Source organism: Paramormyrops kingsleyae, chromosome 6 (assembly GCF_048594095.1).
Source record: "Paramormyrops kingsleyae isolate MSU_618 chromosome 6, PKINGS_0.4, whole genome shotgun sequence".
Taxonomy (NCBI): Eukaryota; Metazoa; Chordata; class Actinopteri; order Osteoglossiformes; family Mormyridae; genus Paramormyrops; species Paramormyrops kingsleyae.
Window position 1 is genome coordinate 14652298 of NC_132802.1, and position 21776 is coordinate 14674073.

A 21776-nucleotide genomic window follows, 5' to 3' on the forward strand; every position below is an offset into this window, starting at 1 on the left:
AGGATCACTATAACTAACTGGGTAACTGGTTAAGAAAAATGAGTCATACTGGAAACACCATACAGGCTGACAAATAATGTTCTTGAGACCGAGTCCAGTTTTATGAGACCTGTATCCGTTTTATAAAATTATACAATAGGGGCCATTATCTTATCTCAGTGTATAAATTACTTCAGATTAGTGTACAAGGCAGTTTTTATCGCCTGGATTAATCATTATCAAAAGACTAAACAGGAAGCACAAGAAAACACAGAAGCTACTTCCTTGTCACCTTGACAATCTGCTGGACAGAGACTAACAAAGGGCCTGAACTCCATACCTGTTAGTGAAACATCACCTGGGACACGAGTGAGGCAGCGTGACGCTTTAGTTCACATTTTTTAATAACATGGCACAATTTACATAACACAGGTTTAAATGAGGAACATGCTGAAGATTCAGTCGCTTCACTTTTTTTTGTCTTTTTTACATGACCTAGAAATGACTTCATTTTTACGTACATGATAAACAGCAAAAAAGGTTTCTGTTAACAATCTCTTTGCAATACTCAACTAACACTACTGTTCCAGTGTACATTTTTGTCTGATAAAAAAAACACTGCACAACATCTGGCTTTCACATAGTCTGAAGCGTACGACTAAACCTTCGTTGGACTACTAAAATAGAACTCTGCTTATTAGAAACAAACTGTCCATAGACTTTTTTTGTTCGTCATTTCTTTTTCTGAAGATACATCAACTTAGGATAGCACTTTAATACACGGTTAAACCAACGGAACTAGTTTTATACTCCTTACACATACTGTACTATCCTTCAGAAGAACGGGGTTCTGCCTTGTGGTCAAAGTTATATTCTCTCCAAACGAGAAAGGCTCTATCACACTGAAGGCTCCTTAAAAGCCTTACCACTGATGCGGGATTGGTAGATTTTGGGTTGTATTCCTTAAAAAATATATATTTCTTTAAAAAAAAAAAAAAAAGGCTTTAAGGATTGTCACTAGCAAACAAATGGCATATTCAGGGTGGTTTAGATGTTTGATTTTTTTTTGGCAGACCAAGGTCATTTATGTTAAAGGGTGGGGAAAATTTACATTTTAATTTGTATTTATTTGAAGAAGTGTCCTTCTGGTTGTGGAGAGAATACAGCTTTTTTTTTTCCTGGGGGGAGCGTGTGGTCAGATTGTATAAAGGCTCCTTTGAAAAAAGTTGATCTTTGCCCAGAGCCAAAACATTCATTGCATAGTTGTAGGGGGTGACCTGTGAGATGACATTAACTCCGTCATGGGGCCGGCGCGCTGGCCAAAAGCTTGTGGTGAGGTTCTGTAAATCCAGTTCCGCTCTCCTATGTACACGTGTTCAAAGTAAAGCTTTCCTTACTCCCTTTTGCATATTTGTACCAAGATTTTAACCTCAAGGGACAAGCATATTCACTGTATACATATCTACAAAGTTGGCCGTCTATTTCAGCCTGCCCTTTACAGCACCTGTACTTCCAAAATCGTCCTCACGGGGGCGACTCTTCTGATCAATGGATCTTCCAGTTGCAGGAACTGCTCTCTGCACAAACAAGATGCACAGGAACGCTGGAGTGCATTTGACAAAGTGTTTGTAAAATTTTTGATTCAGTTTGTTTTTTTGTTCAATGATCTTGATTTTTGCTGTTTTTTGTACAAAAAAACACCAGTAAGCCCCCCCCCTCACACACACACACACACACACACACACACATATATATATATTTATACCCAGCTATGGTACACTCCTGCTAGCCTCACGCTAAGTGCTCGGTTGAGTCCGGAGTCTGTCTGTCTGTCTGTCTGCCTGTCTGCAGTCCGCTCACCGAGCCTCAATGTCTTTGTGCGTGTGGGATGGAGGTCTGTCCCTCATGTCCGCCGCTGTCAGGGGCGTAGTCCTTCGGGGCGAGTTGGGCCGAGCCCCCAGCGTGGGTATCAAGGGGGGTGGCGCGCTGAGGGAAGCGGTGGGCGGAGTCTTGTTAAGCATGCCGTTCTGATGCGCGGCTGAGGGGCTGACCCTGGGGTAGTGCATGCTGGGAAGGCTGGGGGCCATGAGGCCGGGGTGCGGTAGGTGGGCATCCAGCGCGGCGTGATGCATGGGGTGCAGGCGCCCGTGCTCGTAGTCCTCGCGCAGCAGGTGCAGCCGCTCGCGCTCCTCCAGGTGGGCCCGCTCATGCTCGCGCCGCTGCTCCAGCGCCAGTGGGTGGGGGTGCTCGCGGCCGTAGTCATGGGGCTCGCGGTCCCGATACGAGCGCTCCGCCTCGTACAGCCTGGGCCCTGCCAGCCGGTGTAGAGGGTCATTCCTCAGCAGCAAGTCCCGGGCCAGGGGGTCCCTCCGGTGAATGTCCAGGCCGCGGTAGGGGTCCCGCAGGGGGTCTCGCATGGGGTCCCAGTGGAAGGCTGGGTAGGGGAACCTCTCGGCACTTGGGATGGGGCTGATGCCCATGAAGGGAGCCACCACACGAGTCCTGTCCAGGTTGCTGATGCTGTTCATGGGGTGAAGACCCGCCATGCCCATGGACATGGCCATTGAGGACATGGAGGACGGCGGGTGGATGCTGGGGGCCGGGGGGACAGTCGGGGGGTGCTCTGAGGAGCGGTGGGGCGGGGGGCCTTCGCCGGGACCCTCCTGCTCCTCCTTGCGCTCTTCCTTCACCTTGACCTCGGAGCCCTTCTTCTGGTGCTCGTACTGCGAGTCGCCCTTCTTCTCGGTGGGCTCGCGACCCAAGGTCCCGCTGGTGCGGTCGGGGCCGGCAGGCCGCACATACGGCGACGTCACCCGGCCCGCGGGCTTGTCGTCGACGGCACGGCCATCGTGGATGACGGGCGTCTCCTTGTCTCCGTGGTGACTGTCCCTCTGCTTCTGCTCCTCGGCGCCAGGCTCCTTCCAGGCGTCGCTGTGCTCCCGCTCGCGCTCCTTCGGCTTGTCTTTGTCGCGCGTCTCCCCAGGCAGGTGGCCCCGCGGGGGATCCGTGGGCCGGCCATGGCCTAGCAGGGTGATGGCGTTGCCAGGGGCTGGCGACGTGTGGCTCTGGTGTCGCTTCTCGGTAGCTTCCCTGCGGAGGTAAGCGAGCGTTTGAGTGATAAGCCAGAGACTCCGGCCAGTAACAGCCGTCCTAAAGCAACTTAGAGCTAAAAGCCTGAGATGCAGGTTAGGACGTCACTGCTTCCTCAATGGGTTCGATTTGTCAGACTGGGATATAAAGTGCTGCTTTAGTCCAGAATCTCTCCCCAGACCGTATAAACTGGCCCCCGCTCTCCAGCGTTACGTACCTGTCCTTATCGTCCTTATTGACCGAAGAGTCCCGCTTGTCCGTGTCACGGTCCCGGTCCCGGTCTCGGTCCCGGTCATGTGAGGTCACTGAGGTACCCCTCTCTGAGTCCACAGGCTTCAGCCAGGGTGGGGGTGTGGGAAACGAGGGGGGTGTCCGGTGGAGCCGGTTCCAGGGCTCGTGGGTACCGCCGAAGTGCTGCTGGGAGTTGGGGGCGTCTTTGTGGCCGAACACAGAGTTGGAGGCTGGAAGATGCAGACATGGGGTCAACATCCACTCAGGAGGCAGAGGAGACGAGGGGGAGAATGACATCACACTGTGAGGGGGCCAGGAAATGCCCTCCAACAGGGGGCGGGACACTCACTCAGCGCTGGATTTCCCAGACCGCCGAAAGCCGCTGTGCTCAGGGTGGCCAGTCCTCCGAATGACGTGGGCCTGCTGAAGGGCTCTGGAGAAAAGATAACGACAGAGGGTGAGCATGAGTGACCATCAGTGTTACTTAGAGGAAGCCACCGTGTCCTGGCGCAGCTGCTGAACTTTAAAACTCGCCCAGACAGATAAAGCAAGAGAAATTAAGCCCTCTAAAGATGAAGATCTTTATTAAGATATGCAAACACATGCTCACACATTATACAGTCATTACACAACCTCCACAACTATGGAATATCCACCCACAGCATGCAGCCAACCTGCTCTTTCATGTGACTGAAGTATAATTTATACATCTTGTTAGGGAGCAATCTGAGATTTTATTATAATAATTTTTTTTGCCACTAACTAATTTGTCATTTGCTGTTATCCAGCTGCCGATGTGACCAAATGAATGGTGGTTGCATCTTACCTAGGTGGGGGGCAGGGGTGAGGAAATTGCTGGGGTGGTGGGGGGGGTGTCCGAAGGGGGCGGTCGATGGGTGCGTAGAACCTGTGGGGGGAGATAGTGTGTGGTTATGTCCTGCTCACATGGATTCTGTCTCCCCAGCTAATGGGGTACAGCCTGAATCACTGTGCTTAATGATGCTGCAGCTTGGTGGCGGTCTTGGGACGGGGGGGGGGGGGCGCGAGCCAAACCCCATCCATCACAACAGGTGTCTGCGTGTGAATACCCATGCTGATAGGGCTCCAGGCGGTCCGGAGGCTCGAGGGTTAACTCATCAGTCAGGGGGGTGAACACACAGACAAAGAGGCCTGCTCCCCCCTGGACGGGCGCCTACCTGCAGCAGTGAAAAGTGTGGCAGGCCGGGCCAGGTCGTGTGGGTGGTGGATCGCGCCAAACAGGCTCGGCCCCGGGGGTCGACTAAGGAAGTCAGGCTTGAGTCCGAAGTCCAGCTTGTGTGGGTCCACCTGCATCTGCTGCTGGAGAAGGCCAAATGGGGGGGGGGTTCACTTTAAAAAACCTCTTCCTCATGATACCTTCTAGAACTGGCAGGTACAAGAGACCTCCAAAGGGCAAACACTGCAGCTTTAAACCTGAGTGCAATAAAGTCCAATCTTCCCCCCGGAGAACTCTAGCCCAAACTGGGATCGATACACGTGGACATGGGGCACTTTTTGTAATTAATGCTGCAACCACCATCTGTGAGTGGTTTCCAAAATAAAACGCACATAAAGAACGTGTGACATGATTATTACATTATGACTGATGATGATAAAACACTTAAATCTTACAGTTCAATAGCTTAATGTCACATTTCCAAGAATATTACTAAGCCTACTGTTGCATAATTCACACGGTACATTGAGCCAATACAGCACAGGAATTTATATAATAGTCAGCTAAAATGTCATTAGCTCTGCTTTTCAGCTGAGCGCCATCTCATTCAGAACACTAGATGGCACTGTTCCCATTTCAAACCCACATGCGTTCTTCCAGTCAATCATGGCAGCCAATTAATCTCTTTGTCACCAATTAAGCACCGCAAATTAAATAACTTCAGATTAGAGACAAAATAGAATCTTATTCAAATGAGACGATGTGGATTCCTTTCAGCCGAGGTAAACACAGGGGTTAGCAAGACAATAGAATATAGAGTAGATGAGACTCTATGGTGACATGGAAACATGTGTACGATATACAGGGCAGCAGCATGCAGACTGAATCAGCCCTCCTCTAATGTCCCGGCCTCCCTCCCCCCCCACCCCCGTGGCGGCCAGGGGACTGACCTTCACCTTCTGCTGATGGTGGTAGATCTGCCAGGCGATGTGAACGTGCATGGCGCACCACTTCCCGGGCTTCTGCAAAGGGGCAGAACAGTCACACCGAAGCAGCTGCCAGCCCTATTCACTTTTTAACTCATAAAGAGGCACTGATCTACAGCGCCATCTATGGGTGGGGCTTCTTCCCGTTTCTGCCCCCATTTCATCACAAAGATGCTGGGATCAATCAATCTCTTTGATTAAGATACTGATAAGCACATTCTCACTGATACTAAGGACTGTTGGCAATCTGTCTTTATTAGTATTATTACTATTATTATTAGTTTTTTTTAAATCATTATTATTTCTCAAAACTGTGGCACGGAGCTGGCAAATTGACGCCTGCGAGGCAGAAAGCTGCCATAATGAGTTTCTGCCGGCAAGTCCCGGGGGCCAGAGGCAGGGGCCCCCTCCGTGTTTTAATAAAGCACTCTTACCCGCAGCAGGGGCCGGAAGGGGTCCGTCAGCTGGAAAGGAGAATGACAGCCTGGTTACATGTCTGTCACTCACACTATGTTTCCAATTAACAGCAGCACATCACTTCATTATTGACTCAATTAAAATGTTAAAATTTCCCTTTCAAATGAAGCATTCCTGGGAATAATTAGGTGATATTTATGAATTCGCCTGCCCTCTCCGGGCCTCCCATGCATCAGCGATGACAAGTCGTTAAATATGGCTGACAAAACGCGTTAGGAAAATCCTGAGCTCCATCACACTGCTGGTAAACAGGTGGTTCTGCGTAAATCTGCTGTGGCAAATTACACATGAAATTACTTACAGCTAACTGTTGACCTAAACAAAGGCTCTGAAGCCACAAATATGACAGAGGGCATCAAGCATGCATAAACAAAAAACAAAAAACAAAACAAAGGCATCAAACAAAGGCTGAGAGAAATGTTGCTGCTGTATTTATGTTAGCTGGTGGCTTCTGAATTTTTTACGGGCTGAATTGTGGCTGTAACTGACAGACACATTGTTAGACAGCTGTGGGGTCCATTTTCCACATACAGTAGGAGCGATTTACAGAGGGCAGGAGGCTTACCCGTGGGTCCTTCTGCAGGAGCGTGTGTGGGACAGTGCCGGGCCTAGAAGCCACATCCAGGGGGTTAGAAGTCTAAGGGAGGAACAAACAGTAAGTCAGGCCGGGTCAGATATACACAGTCACACATAGGGCCTCAGTGCTCACAAGCTGCCACCCCCGTCGTCATGGAAACTCCACATCCAATCACAGCAACCAATTCTCTTGGTCTCTATGTGCCATTATTCTAATGCATAAAATATGATCATTAAACGGGGGAATGCGATTCCTTTATGGCAGAGACAAGGCATAGCGGTTGACCAGCATGGAGACGCTCATCTAGAGTGATGGGAGGGTGGCGATGGCGGCTGGGTCACACCATACCTTGGGCTGGAACGCCCCCTGCAGGGAGCCGAAGGGACCGGTCGGAGGGATCATGGGAGGGATGCCAGACACAGCTGGGGGGTAGGAGTGAAACAGCTGTGAGAGAGAGGGAGCGAGAAGGAGAGAGAGATGTTAGCAGGGCCTCCATAAGGGAGGGGGAACGGCCCTTGCGGGGGTGATGGGCTGGCCAGACGCCTTGTGTAAATGTGCACGGCCACAGGGGGGCGCTCACACAGAATGCCCATATCACACTCACAAACACATGGCCACCACAGCACGGCTGCACAAGATGGTTCAAAAAGGGAATCAAATAAATGCTCCTTTGGTTTCAGTGAATCCCACCCAGCTCACTTGTGAGGGTGAAGCCCGCGGTCTGAGTGTGAGGCCCGAGCGCAGGGTCAGCCGTTTACCCAGCAGCCCTGGAGCAGTGTTTGGGGGTTACGGGCCCAGCAGTGATATGATCATCCTGCTGGCTGGATACTGCAGATCACTACAGCAACAGCAAACAGGGAGCCAATGTTGCTTTTCAAAGTAAGCAATTTGAGAATCCTCTGCGTTCTGTTTCTTAACTATCAACACTCGAGAACAACAGAACAATCAGCAAGCGGAGGTAATAACAAAGTGGTCTGGTTATCAGCCAAGCTACGGAGAGCAGCTGCCCTCCCCCCAAGCAGGAATCAGACAGAACAAATAAATAAATAACTGAGAGGTGGACCGCTTCTTAACAGGCCGACATGAAAACAGATGATCTTGCCTCAGGCACGCGGCGGGCGTTTCACACGGACCGCGGCGGCTGCGGGCAGGGCAGTGCCGATTTTGTTTTTTTTTTTGCGAGCTGAGTAAATACGCTGATCACAGAGGTCTAAAAAAAAAAATACACCCTCAAAAAAAAAAAAAATCAGCAAAAATAACGAACGGTTGGGTTTTGATGGAAGCAGCTGGGCAAGCGATAGATGTTAGCAGACACCAGGGTCAAAACGGACACAGCATCCATCCAGAACACCCCAATCACACCTCCTGCCTGGGGCTCTCAGAAATTACCCAGGGAAGTTGCCTCATTCCAGATTGTAGTGATCAAGGGCCTTCAAAACCAGAACTGAATTGAATACTAATTTTTCAGGTCAATAAATACAGAATTAAATGTATATTTGAACATGCTGGAATTCGGGAAGATGTGCCCAGTGCTGCGTTCGCTGGCTTTGTGGACAGGATGCTGTGCAAGATGGAAGCAGCATGGCATGAGTTTTAATGAGGAGCGCCACCCGGTGGCACACAGCGGGAACACGAGTGGTGCACTCACACTGTGTCTGTAGAAGGGGTCGACTTTTGTCGGATATTTGTCAAACTGCAAAGGAACGAGACAGGGCAGGGCTGAGTACACAAGAGACCAGGAGGGCGGTGAAATTCCTCACCGCGCACCCGCAGCGGCCATCTTGGCCAGCCTGGGTCCACATGCGTTTGATTTTTCCTCCCAGAACAACACACCGGGCTATCTTCTGGGCCCAAATTGAAAGGTTTTTCCATAAAAAAACAGAGCTTTCACTAAAATAAGTCACGGCGGGAGTGATTTCAGCAACTGGCGTTTTAAGTTAGTTGTGACGCCATGAGCCGGTTTGACACGCTGTAATATTCATCGAGCGTACCTTTGCCGCCCTGCTATTTGCGGGACAGCTCAAAGAGTCCGTCACCTGGGCTCTGATGCTGACACTCACCTCCAGACGGCAGCATATCTCAGACACGGCAGCGACATCCCTGTCGTCTAAATAAACACGCGGATCCCAAAGCCGCTCGTGTTTGAAGTGGCGAAGGAATCTAACTTCCTGACGTGTTTTGCCCTGCAGGAATCTTTCAAAATAACTCTGAGTAAAGTCACTTTATTTCCCTATTACTGTAAACATGTCTGCAGTGTGACGGCACAAGTCACCACAAAAGGATGGCTTTGCACCCCGAGTGGGACGCTCAGGCTCAGAGGAGTCTGTGATGAGGTGGCTTTGCGATCGCAGAGCGGGGAGCACACAGCGCCAATGTCAGTCCAGAGCGCATAAGCCAGCGATCAGGTTCCAGCCCAACCGGCTTTAATTACGAGCTTCAAACAATCAACACCAGGATCAGAGGCATCTGGCCAGGCAGAACACTGCTTATACATGTGGCTTTTTAGAAAAGCATCATCATAGTGAATATAAAATACATGGTCCCCCCCCCAGCCCCGAACGAGCCCTCTAGCCCCCCAGCCCCCACACCCCAGGCGGCTTTAGAGTTGTGTTCTACTTATCCTCACATTTCTGGCTGGGGTACGAACCATGGGCGGAGCAGGGGTGGGCATGATGGCGCTGGGCGGGATGGCGTGGGGGAACGGCGTGAAGGTGTGCTGGTGTGTGTGCTGGTGCGTGTGCTGGTGCTGGTGCTGATGCTGATGCTGATGCTGATGGAACTCGGTGCGCAGGTACGGCGGTGGCCCCAGCGAGGCGCCACGGTCGGCACTCTGCGAGGCCAGGAAGCGTGTGTTCAGCTCCTGGCGGAGGAGGTCTTGTTCTGTAGTGGATGGCAGGAGAGCAAATGGCCAGTCAGTACACACCGGGTCTCCATGGTCCTAAAATAGGCTGAGCGGAAGCTGACATTTGCAGATAAAAGCACTCAGATTATCACCACTGCTCACACTATGCGGGGCCCTGGGGCCCTCCGAATTCAGGGGACCCATCCAGGACATCACTAGGTTAACCATTTCCACAAACCCCCACTATTGTCATATAGCCCTCCACCTGTCAGGTTTTAGTGCACATCCCATCCTAACCACAAGGGGGCATACCTGAGTAGGCACTCCCAGCTGGGTGTCCAGGGACTGGCAGGGTGCTTGACGTCAGCGGTGGAGGTGGAGGTAAAGCCGTGGGCGGCGCAAACATATTGGGCTGGTGGGGGTGTGGCGAGGACTGCAGGGTGGGGGGAAAGCTGTGGGGCGCGGCCTGACTGGACAGGGCCAGGGGGAAGGCCGCAGCCGGGGGGTGGTGCGGATGCGCCGGTGCGTGGGGCCCGTGGGGTCCGTGGGGCCCGTGGGGCTTGCCTGGTGTGCTGCTTCGACTGCTGCCAAGGAGACAGAGAGACACGGGATTGGGGGTGGGGCCAAACAAGGACACACCTCCGGGTGAAGCTGCTGTAAGGCAGAAGCAGACAGAGCACCATCCGAGCTGAAGCGCAGGGCAGGAGGGCGACAGGCCACACATGCATCAGCCCATTCTGTTTGGTCACTCTGCCACCCCTTAAGGTTAATAAACAGTAATACAGTTTCACTTCAGCACCTAAATACATCATTTACAAGCATAACGATCATGTTATGGCCACCAAAAGAGCATGAACAGCCGTGCGGTGGAGAGTGCCCCCTGCCTGCAGAAGGGTGACTGCAGCTGTGCCCTGCGACTCTGGTCTTACCTTATACCGTTCAGGCTGAGGCCGTAGGTGGACAGGGGGCGTGGCACGCAGCGCGAGGGGGGGCGGTGCTGCCCCGGCTGGCTCTGGGGGACCGAGTGGCTGGGAGAAAGTGGGTGAGGGTGTGGGTTGGGGGTAGGGGGGGGTCGCAGCTGAGTCGGGGGCTCAGGCTGGATCTGGGCCCGAGGGGGGGCCGCCGGACGGGGCTCCGGGTCCTGCCGTGCTTGGGGTGTGGTGGCTGGGGACCGGGGTCGGAAGACGGGCTCTGGGCGGGGGGCCGGGGCGGGGCTGGGGGGAGGAGGGGCGGCCGGCAGCTGGGCCTCTGGGGGTGGCTGCTTGGGTGCGGCAAAGCCCAGCAGGGGGGCACTGTCCTTGCAGCTCTCTTGACTCTTCTCCTGGCTCCTCTCTAGGCCCGAGACCTTGGGGATTCCCAGGCCTCTTGAGTCTTGGCTGTCATTGGTGGTGAGTGCGTCGACACTGAAATCGGGAACTGGAAGAAACAGGTGTGGGGGGGAGGCGTCAGTGCCACGGTCAGGTGACAGATTGCTCACGCACCACTTCATTAGCAAAAGAATGTCCTACTATCCAGCTGTGTCAAGCTCAATTAATGACCGGCTGAGGATGAATCAAAAGGCAATCAATCCACCCTGTAATCAATCTTAATTCTGTGGACTGCGTGCGAGAAATAAAGAAGGTTAAACAAGCCAAGCAAACAAGTGGCTTTTTGAGTGACGGGTTAAACAGGCATAATAACCACATCAAAACATTGGGAAATAAAATATATAATTTTCCCCGTCGTTACGCCTAAGATGACACATTGTGCTGCTTTCCTATGATGCTTTTGCCCTATGACTGGGTAAAAACAACGGTGGAAATCGGAAGGCAGGAGGCCTTTGCTGGCGCTCTACTGGAGGAATATGGGAGTAATGGCGATTAACGGACGGGCTTTTACTTATGCTTGACCTTTAACCTCGCATTAGTTAGGTGGTGGGGGCCAGCAGGGCTTATTTCTGTCCCTCCCCAGGAAAGCGCAAGGCATGGACACCCTGCACCCATGACAGGGAGGCTGGGCGGCGTCACGCGCTCTCGTGCCGCCCTGCTCCTTCAGAGGGCGGTGGTTGCATTTTGCCGCGACATCACCACCCTGGCAGCCAACCGCGAGAGCACTGCCGGCACCGGCCTGGTTACTCTGAGACAGCACCAAGTTTAGCAGCTAATTTAGACACAACCCTGCCTTGAATAAACAAGCCACCCTGTGAGCCAAGGGCCGTGACCACACCTCCCAACACAATGACATACTGGCGATGGATAGAGTGGAGAATAAACAACATGCGTGTTTCAGCAGAAACATGCCAGCTTCAGGCCGGGAACCCCGCGGCGTGAAGCTCATCGCGTTTCCCGTCATGTGACACCCCAAAGCTGCCGTCCACCCCTTTGTACTGTCCTGAAACCCAAAATTCCATGCCCTTTACCACGGACACGGCCATCTGTCCGTGGGATCTGCCCGTGAACGTGGCTGTAATGGTATACCACTGCCCCGGGAAAGACGGACATTCTGAGGACCCCGCCAGGTATTTCCGCGCATCCCCGCTGGCGAACAGACAGACCCGGGGGCCCGATCCCGAAGCTTGGAGTAAACAAGAGGCTCCGGAGAAAAGATGGTGTGTGTAACCTGCAATTACCTGCCTCCCTAATTCTTCCTGAGCACATGCACACACACACAGGCGTGCATACATAAACATGTGCACACACACACAAACACACACACACACACACGAACATACAAACATGCACATACAGCGCTGAGCAGCTCAATCCCCTGTGCCAAGCTGTGGATTAGACCGATTCCCCAGAGTGTACTGGCGCTATAGTGACCGGCCAGTCGGGGGCTCCATTATGGCTGGCTAAGCTCTCCCCCTGGACCAGGGCCCTTCCCCTCCTGCCTCCCGGGGGTAACATCTCCCAGCCTGGGAGGGAATGCAGGCAATAATGGATCCCTCTTTTCAGGGGCTTAAATCCTGCAGTGCTAAGGGAGGGCATGTGGTGCAATAGGCTGGGGGTATGGGGGGAGTCATGTGGACCCCGCACCCCCCCCCCCCCATCCCCCCACGCCTGCCGTCTGTTAGGCATGCTGCCGGGGTGAAGTGTGTTTGAACCCGTAATGCAAACACAGTTGTCAAACAGCACATTAATTCAGATGGAGTCCAATCACAGGATGTACTGCAGAATAAAGACGCCTTTGTGAGTCATCCCCCCCCCCCCCACCCCACCCCGAGTGCACAGAACAATGTAGCACGCCGCCGGTCGGGGAAGCAGCGGGCTTGACAGAACTCGCTCTGCGCAGATGAGAAAACAAGCCAAGCGTTTAATTCTGGGCTGGTATCGCCAAATGAAAATTAGACGTGAGTTTGCTTCCGTTTGGGAAGATTGAATATTTCGCCCAGAGCAGTCATTTCATTAAGCTGCATAAATCTGTTCCCTTGCTCTCCCCAGCTGTCGATTTTACTGCAAAATCCATGCATTTGGATTCCCGAGTCGGATACAGAACCATCTCACTGACAGAACAGAAGCATACCACCCTCCCCACCCCCCCAAAAGAAGAGACTATTTTCTTTAAGAGGGTTTTTATTATGAAGAAACCCCAAGGCTTATTGGAGAGGAGAGGTGCTGTTGTGCATCCTCGCACCCCCAGCGCAAGCTCCCCCATGTGCTAACACGGCTCCAATATTAAGGCCATTCTTGCCATAATGAAGACTCTGGGGTCGTTGGAAAGTGAGGAATCTGAAATTCACTTCCCCCGGGAGTTAATTTGTCAGCCATCTTTGATCCAAGGAAACAAATATATGCAGCGTTCCCTCTTGTATTTGAGGGAAGTGGCCAGCTTCGTGCCTGGGGTGGGGGACGGAAAAAAGCCTGGGACAGCAGCTCCATTAAAATGACATCAGGAGCCTTTCCGTAAATGGAGGACCTGGAGGAGTTTAAGTCAGCGGGATGGCTGCTCTGGTCTGGGGAAGGGGGATTCCTGGGATCAGCTGCTTGGTGTGTTCCAGTGAGCAACACAGCTAAAGAAACCCAATTATGGAGCTTCTGTCTGGGGAGAACCCCAGGGCAGGAGGGGGCTCATTATCCGGGGGGGGTCACTGGCCGCTAAAGCTAACGAGCTAACCTCCGGATGCGAAAAGCACCATCACAGAGCCTGACAAGGGGGGCCCTGGGCGGGAGGCAGGCGTTGGGGATACGGCGAGGGGGGTCCCGGGCGGGAGGCAGGCGTTGGGGATACGGCGAGGGGGGCCCCGGGCGGGAGGCAGGCGTCGGGGATACGGCGAGGGGGGCCCCGGGCGGGACGCAGGCGTTGGGGATACGGCGAGGGGGGCCCCGGGCGGGAGGCAGGCGTCGGGGATATGGCGAGGGGGGCCCCGGGCGGGAGGCAGGCGTCGGGGATATGGCGAGGGGGGCCCCGGGCGGGAGGCAGGCGTCGGGGATACGGCGAGGGGGGCCCCGGGCGGGAGGCAGGCGTCGGGGATACGGCGAGGGGGGCCCCGGGCGGGAGGCAGGCGTCGGGGATACGGCGAGGGGGGCCCCGGGCGGGAGGCAGGCGTTGGCGAGGGGGGCCCCGGGCGGGAGGCAGGCGTCGGGGATACGGCGAGGGGGGCCCCGGGCGGGGGGCAGGCGTCGGGGATACGGCGAGGGGGGCCCTGGGCGGGGGGCAGGCGTCGGGGATACGGCGAGGGGGGCCCCGGGCGGGGGGCAGGCGTTGGCGAGGGGGGCCCCGGGCGGGAGGCGGCCTTTCGCTCAATCAGAAACAAGTACCGGAAGCGAGCTGAACGGTAATCAGCGCAGTGTAATTTGGTGACAGGTGACGGTGAAGTAATGTGCGGATACCTTGCACTATCTGGAAGGTGGCAGGACTATCCTGCATCAGCGTGTGAGGGACTGTGTAACTGAAAAGGGCAAATGTGCAAAGTGTCTCTAGTGCCTCATTTCCACCAATACAGAGCCAGTGCTGGTGCTGGGCTAGTTCTTGCTTGGTGCCTTGAGAACCTACCTGTGTTTCCACCGGTTCAAAAAAAAAGAACGGAAAAGATAATATTTTCTAGGTGAAAGTAAGAATAAAGTAAAGCTTCATATGTATTCTGTTTTTTGGAATTATTTGTATCTGTTTTGGATTTAAAAATTTAATAAGCTGCTGAACCAAAAAAAATAGTTTTCAGAGTATGACTCATTGTGCTTTGTCTCTACTGCCTGTATCCACTTTTGTCTCCTTAAATGCTCCCCAGTCTGCGTGAGTGAGTGACTTTATTCTTGCTTGCTGTTTTACCGCTGTCCTTTTAAGGTTTGCGCAATAAGTGTGTCTGCTAAAATTAAACTTTGCTGTGTGCCTCATGATCACTTGAGCGCCACAGTATTTTATTTATTCGACCTGAAACATTTTTATAATTTATTATTAAATCTGGCCAGCAGATCAATCTTTCATTTTCCGCAGAATAAAAAAAAATATGCAACATTATCCTGCTAATAATCTGCCCAGTTCTTCCACTGCTGGCACCGGCAATATTAGACAAAACTATATCACTTATGGGCTGAATTTTCTGGGTATGTGCAAGATTTGGACACGGCAGCCCACCCCCACTGGCTGATGTTAGGGTACTGAATTCTAAGACCAAGTTTTCTGTGGTGCCATGCTGGAGCTGATTTTTTCCAGCCCAGGGCCAGTTTTCTGTGGTGGAAAGACACGGAACTAGTTCTAGATCGGGAAAAAAATCAGCACTGGCTCCAGCACTGCATTGGTGGAAATGAGGCATGGGACCCAGGGCCTGATACTGTTGGGGCCACTGTCCTCCCCCTATGCCAAATCCAGCACACAACACATCTTCTGCACTCACATACTGGCACATGTTTTCACCCCCCCTCGCTGAGCCCTTCCGACAAGGCACATCTTGGCCACACAAGAAGCTTCCGGATATTCCTGGTTGCAGATCCTGAGGCTTGGGGAAGAGCCGGCCCCATCGCTGTAGCCTGAGTGGCGTCTGACCCCCACGTCGGGCCACACCACCCTCCGGAGGGCAGGAGGCATCTCTGTCAGGCTGGAGACACGCTGACGGATTTATGGACGAGAGGTCTCTGGGAAATCTCAACCCCCCATTCCCGTCTTGCCCATGGGGCTCCCATCTGCCCCAGAATAGCAGCAGAAAACCCGGTGGCAGACCAGTACGCATATTACATTACCTGGAGCGACAAACCCCCATTCATGAACCATCAAGTGGGGGGGACAGAAAGCCGTCCTGTCGATCAGACCATGGATACAGACGGCGCCACAAGACTCAAAGCCAAAAACAAACCTGAGCTGATGTGACAGGACCTGAAGACCCAGCCCTCACATGCCATACCCGGATTGGCCAGCCTAGTCTGCCCTGACAGGTCGCATTAGCTGTGGCTCCGTGACCCCAGGACCACTGAGTTGTCCTGGTCGAGAGGTACTGCGTCGGCCCCTGATCTCCCCAGAGCACCCGTACACGGGCCCGCCCGCCAATTTTAAGCGCTAAGCGTGTCAAGTGTGCTCTGGGGGGCCCCCGAGCAGCTTCTCCGGAGATGCTTGCATCAGCAGACCCCCCACCCCACCAGCAGTTCTGAGCCTGTCATGGACAGATGCCCAGGGTAGGGGTGTAACGATGCAGTCTTCTCATGATTCGATTTGATAGACAGGCCTCACGGCTCAATACACACAGTATATATTCAACAAAATAAGACTGAGAAACTAAGATCTCACAGTTCTTACTTATTCATTTTTTGGCAACTACATTTTTAAGAAAGCTGTTTTCAAACTATTTCCTTTTTTTCTGCAGTTTTTTCCTTATTGTACTGGCTCCAAGCAAAAAGCAAAACTGAGATTATGCCTATTGCACGCTCTTTGCAGTAACACTGTCCCCCTCCCCCCCGTTTGCCACTGTGCTACAACCACTCTAGGAAATATTACAGCTGGCATGTGTTTGGTGGGGACACACACACACACACACACAACATGACTGTGAATTTCGTGACCCCGACTGACTGATCACGCCCCCGCCACCTTCCCCTGCCTCACTACGCTAACCACCCGCCCCGCCCCACCCACGCTAACGCTAACGCTTGTTTGGATTCGAAGCCTGAAATCATCAGAGGGGGATTAATTTTGTCTAGACAAACGCGGAGGGTGTAGAGGGGGGTTCTCTCAACTGGCTCACCTACCAATTATAAGGGTCCCGACAACGGCCGCGTTGTTTCGCAAAGTGCACTGGCACGACCCCATTGGCCGCCATCCCGAGCGTCACCCTCAAACCCACAAGTGGAGAAATAAATTCAGAGCAGAGTGTTTGTTCAAGTCTAATCAATTAAAACATACATGGGACTGGATGCACAATGTCCCCTCCTCGAGGAAAATGTCATTCCACATCCTCCCGTCTGTGTAAACATTAATTATAATACAAATCCACCTCTGCCGGGCTGTGAGAGGACCTGCATGGGGGAGGGGGGGGGGGAGGGGATTCCCGAAATTACTCCATTCATAGCAATGAATGGAAACGTTGAGAAGCTGTAACGGTGTGTAAGAGAAGGTCAAGTGCTGGATCCAATTATAACAGCACAGAACACCGCCTTCGGTTGGGAATACGGCGGCTTTCCACAGAACCGAGATCCCTCATCCGCGTCTGACATTTACGCTTTCCTGCAAGCTGACCTTAGACATCCGTGTGTGAATATTAAACCCTACAGATCCCCCCTAATCCTGCTTGATCACGCCTGGGGGGGGGGGGGGGCGGCAGACTGAGTGAAGCCGGCACTTTATTCTGCATGCAGACGGGGCCTTTCTATTTGGCATTCCAAGGAGGAGCCCTTCTTCTCAGCTACGGAAGAAAAAGCCCATGTGTCGCAGAGCCTGACTGCCTGATTGGGAGGAGAAGCCCAGGAGAACATGAGTCCCCAAAGTCTGGCTCCTGAATTCCCGCCCTAAGGGGCGCCATATTCCCAGTGTTCCGGGGCTCTCTGTGGAGATGCATGGAGTCCCGTTAGCATTAACGCGGCCCTCTGTTCTCCTGCGCCCCCCACTCCCTCCCTGCCTGAGATTAACAGCATCCCCACAGTCATTATGGTGCTGCCAGAGCCACCCGTGGCGAGTCGGGCCTCCGGTATCCGGCCTGCGAAGTAACATCCCGGAGCGCTATGAGCCTCTGACTTCCTGCCCCCTAGGAGGCAGTTTTCCTCTGTGGAAACTTGGCTGCTTCTCTGCTCTGGTCCATAATTCCAGAGGCACTGGAATAACAGGACAGCAGAACTCGAGCTGAACCAGAAGCCGCCCCGACCCCCTCAGCATGAGTGTAATTTTGCCAGGGGTGGCGGCACCCCTGTGGTCCATCTTGTCAGCGGGGCTCTAAAAGCAGGAACGTCGGGCGTCTCTTACCCCCTGTCCCCCAATCTGGCAGAGGCGTTTGTTTTCATTGGCCCTGGAGAGAAACTCTGAAGCCAAAAGGAACACAAGGCCCAGCAGATCTCTCCCCAATCCGGAAAAGCATGTGTGATGTTCCTGAACGCGCTGTCCGCACCACAACGACAGCAACAGCAAAATCAATAATGGAAAAAAGGGCCAAACTATTTCCCCTGTTGCCAAGCGTCCGGCCAACTAGCAAGGGAACATTCGCACCTCAGCCCCGGGAGCGGTGCGAATAACGACCGGGAATGTGAGCTTCCAGGAAGTGCCTGCCATTTTACCCATGAACACCTGCTCCGAAACGCCTCCCTGGGGCCGCCCAGCTGGGGGAACTGGCGACAGTCCTCGGAACGAGAGCGTCTGCTAAAGTATCTAAGTGGTAAAGAAAAAACAAGAGTCAGCGGATAGGCAGCCAGCAGAGGATAGAGGATGGAGGACAGAGGCCACTATCATGACACGCCAAACGCTATCGGCCCCCTCTAATCACACTAAAACGCGGTGCCTGTTTGTGTCCTTCCTCTGGGTTTGCCTGACATACACAAAGAGCTTCACCTCTGTAGCAGACTCATAAACATCTGCAAGACGCTCTCTCTCTCTCTCACCCTCCCTCCAGCATCTTGCCCTTTATTTCCTTCATCACCGTCCACAGCCTTGTCAGCCAGGCACCGCCACCCCCTTCCATGACCTCCAGATTGGCCGCAGGCTCCAGGTCGAGCCTGATGCCCCTGTGTGGCGTGGCGAGAGCTCACGTGAGGGTCTCGCCATGCTAAGCTGCTGTCAGGGAATGCCACCTTGCCTTGGCGTTGAGGGGGGGCCCTCCTAGGGGCTGGAGGAGGGGCGGTATTCATTTCCCTGTTGATGAAGACAGCATTCACCCTTTGGAGAACCAATCTTTATATATCCCAGGGGGGCACGGGGTCAGGTCCGGGGCTGAAACAGGAGAAGGCAGCGACAGGCGAATGATGTGTGTGTGTTGGGACAGCTGTCCCTAGTCTGCTGAACTCCGGCAGGTGGCACTGGATGACGAGGGAGGGGGCAGGCCTTTGGCCTTCGCCAGCACACTACAGACGTCGCGGTGACATCACTACCTCACGAGCTGTCCTTCCGGGACAGGAAAGAGCAGCGTGGCAAAAACTGCCTTCAGACAGTGCATTCGGGAATGCTGCCGATTAAGCAGTCGGCTTCAGGTGGGGCACATTCCTCGCAGGCACATTTAGGGGTCGCCTAAAAGCCTAAATCCCCTACCCGCTATCAGGTGGCCCGGCAGAGAATAGAGAGCAGGACTAATCTTAGGGGCCGTCATTCCGGGGGGGGGATGAGTGCGCTGGTGTCACTCGTCACCTCACCTTTTCAGGCCCTGGGCCCCGGCCTGTCATTCATCGGCCTGCTAATGCTGTGACCCCCCCCGAGGCATGCCGAATCTAATGGCCTAATCCCCCCCGCTCTGACAAAAACAAGATTAACTGGAGGTTAAATACTCTTGTTGCTTAAATTTCGTCCTTGTCAGCAAGCCATGGGAAGCTCTTAATCTCAGGAAAGAGCTGTTGGGGGTGTATTCGGGGAGAGGGGGCAGGCAAGGGGGCCAGCCCATGACGTCGCCAGGACACAAAAGGAAAAGCTGGGGGTGGCGGGGGGGGCGTTACAAACATGCCCTGCTGACTTCTGTAATCTCGGGATCAGAAATATCGCTGCGGTGGTAATCCGTCCTCCTTCTAGATGACATGGGCAGGCAGTGGGACTCCATGAATCACTCTCCGGCGCGGTAGCTGGCTGGCGTTCAACGGCGCGGCCCATCAGCTCATGCCGTTCTCATGTATCCCTGTCAGGCGGGTGCTCCTCATGGCCCGCGCCCTCAACGCTGCCGCTGGCAACAACAGAACCGGCTAAAACCAAAACTCTCCGGAAACACCACATCCACACGAGCTGGAAACCGTCACTAACAGCAGAATGAGTCAGAGCCACACACAATTTGGGGGTAAACCAAGCCACTACACAAGATTAATACAATACAACTGAACTGTGACAAATTTAATCTCAAATTTAATTTAGCAAAATCCCCCACATCCAAGGACAAACGGCACTAATATCTCGGCAAATGTGAATTTGCTCTCTGCGGAAAAAGCTACGTATAATTTCATGGAAAGCCTTGTACTCCTCCCCCCCCAGTAGAACACGCACATACCCCAGCACGGCTGCTCATCCACCTGCCGCAGGAATCAGCAGCTTTCGGCCGCTCTGTGTCTGGCCCGTGGTGCTGCCCTTCCTCCATGGGGCCCTGCCGGTCGCTCTGCTTATCTCCCGCTGTTTCCCGCGCTCCTGGGGGGCGGCCGGGTGCTCTAAATGCAGGGGGTGCTTTGTGGGCCCGGCCAGCTGCTGTCAGCTTCTCCAGTGAGCCTAAGTCCCTGCGAGTCAGTCAGCCTACACGACCTGCGGTGTCAGGTAACGCTCCCCGAACAGAAGCTTCCCTTACGCTGGGAGCTCTCTCTCTCTCTCTCTCTCTCTCTCTCTCTCTCCCTCCCTCTCTCCCCCTCCCTCCCAGTTTAAGCTCTCTAGCTACAATGTGTGTCTAATCGTATGGCTTCCAGTGGCGGAATGGCAGCCCGAGTCGACACATTGACACCATGTGATGTTAGCTCCTAGGGATTTTCCATGAGGGGCACCCTGCCTCGGGAGGGCCTTGTCTCCTGGGGTGGGGGGTCTTTCCAGAATGCATCAGTGGACCCTTTGCAAAGTGGCCACATCTATAAATCAAGCCAGCCGTGCTACTCTCTGTTCCCCGTGACAAACACAGGCCCAGACCTCGCGCCCCCATCTGTGACTGTCATGGGCCCTAGCTCTCTAGTGCCTCCTACAGGGCTGTCCTGATACTGTGCACCTGACACGATTCCTAGACAGCACTTGCGAATGGGACTGAAATGCACCTCCCTAAGGCCAGGGGACAATGAGTAATTAGAAGGGGACTGAATACTGCACCACTCGCCTTTCGGAGGTGGGGGGGGGGCCTACTGGATTTCAGTTAGATTACCTCCCAGGCTAGATGAGCCGCTGTGTTCGGTGGGGGGGTGCACTTTCATTACTCTAGGCTCGGGTTACGTGCCGTAGGGATTAGCAGACCTGGGCATCAAGGCAAGGGGGAGGCATCAGTAGGTTGCTCTACAGCTCCCGGTTCCTAGAAACTGCCCCCCCCAGATAGGACAGTAAAATAATCCATGGGACGTGATTGTAGGTCGGGAGATATTTGTGGGCCAGGCACCCTTCTCAACACGGCAAATTAGAGGCCCCCTCCACCTGGTCGCCGCCAAACTCCTTGACGAGGGAGGCAGAGCTGAAGTCCGCCTAGGCAATAGCTTGCCTTGAGCGGTTTCGGCGAGGGCGGTGGCTGGGGGGCTGGGGGGGGGCAGGCTCAGACCACTGTTTATTTGAACCACGCAGAGAACTCCAAACAGTCAGCTGCCTCGGCGTTCTCTCAGCGGGCCCGGTTCAGGCAACCCAATACCCCCAGGCGGCCGCGGGTGGGGGTCCAGTTACTGCGGGAACAAAGGGCGCACTGTGCTTGCCCTCCCCTCCGAGGAGGAGTCTGTACAAACACGCACAGTTGTGTCAGTCTTGGGCAGGGGTGGGGGTGGGGGGATTAATATATCACACGGCAGTTTGGAATGGGCCTCACTTCCCTGCTCTTTACCTCCGTGGCCCGGAGAGCCTGAAACAGCTAAAACACACGTCCACCCATCGCCCCCCCCCCCCATAAAAACACCCCCAAAGCCTCAATCTGCCTGCCAGCCGGCCTGAGAGGGACCTTCTAAAATGTCTGGTTTTATATGTCGCTGTTTGTACAGAATCTTATTCATGACATGGAATAAAGCAGAGCCTAAACTGAAACCGAATAGCAGTGTGCGGGGGGGCTAATCTCTAGCAGATGGTCCCTGATCATAGGCCTGGCCGGGAGGACTCCACATGCCTGCCACGTAGGACACAAGTCTTGAACCAATTTGCTGATGGTAAAATTTTTGACGG

The 21776-nt window shown here is 53.8% G+C and overlaps 1 protein-coding gene across 10 annotated transcripts in view; it reads right to left on the minus strand.

Annotated features, from left to right (window-relative positions):
- Nucleotides 1-359: 359 nt before the first annotated feature.
- Nucleotides 360-21776, minus strand: part of auts2a (activator of transcription and developmental regulator AUTS2 a) — a 241864-nt gene continuing 220447 nt past the window's right edge. For 5 of the 10 annotated variants that reach the window (XM_023833009.2, XM_023833008.2, XM_023833011.2 and 2 more), the window contains 13 exons: nt 10307-10793; nt 9690-9961; nt 9162-9415; nt 8184-8228; nt 6884-6979; nt 6524-6595; nt 5916-5945; nt 5446-5517; nt 4497-4638; nt 4127-4207; nt 3650-3733; nt 3287-3530; nt 360-3069 (listed from right to left, as the gene is read on the minus strand). In XM_023833009.2, the coding sequence (XP_023688777.2) occupies nt 1836-3069; nt 3287-3530; nt 3650-3733; nt 4127-4207; nt 4497-4638; nt 5446-5517; nt 5916-5945; nt 6524-6595; nt 6884-6979; nt 8184-8228; nt 9162-9415; nt 9690-9961; nt 10307-10793 (3113 nt within the window). In that variant the 3' untranslated portion in view covers nt 360-1835. The remainder of the gene's footprint in view (nt 3070-3286; nt 3531-3649; nt 3734-4126; nt 4208-4496; nt 4639-5445; nt 5518-5915; nt 5946-6523; nt 6596-6883; nt 6980-8183; nt 8229-9161; nt 9416-9689; nt 9962-10306; nt 10794-21776) is intronic. The other 5 variants (XM_072713729.1, XM_072713730.1, XM_023833010.2 and 2 more) reach the window with 5 other exon arrangements.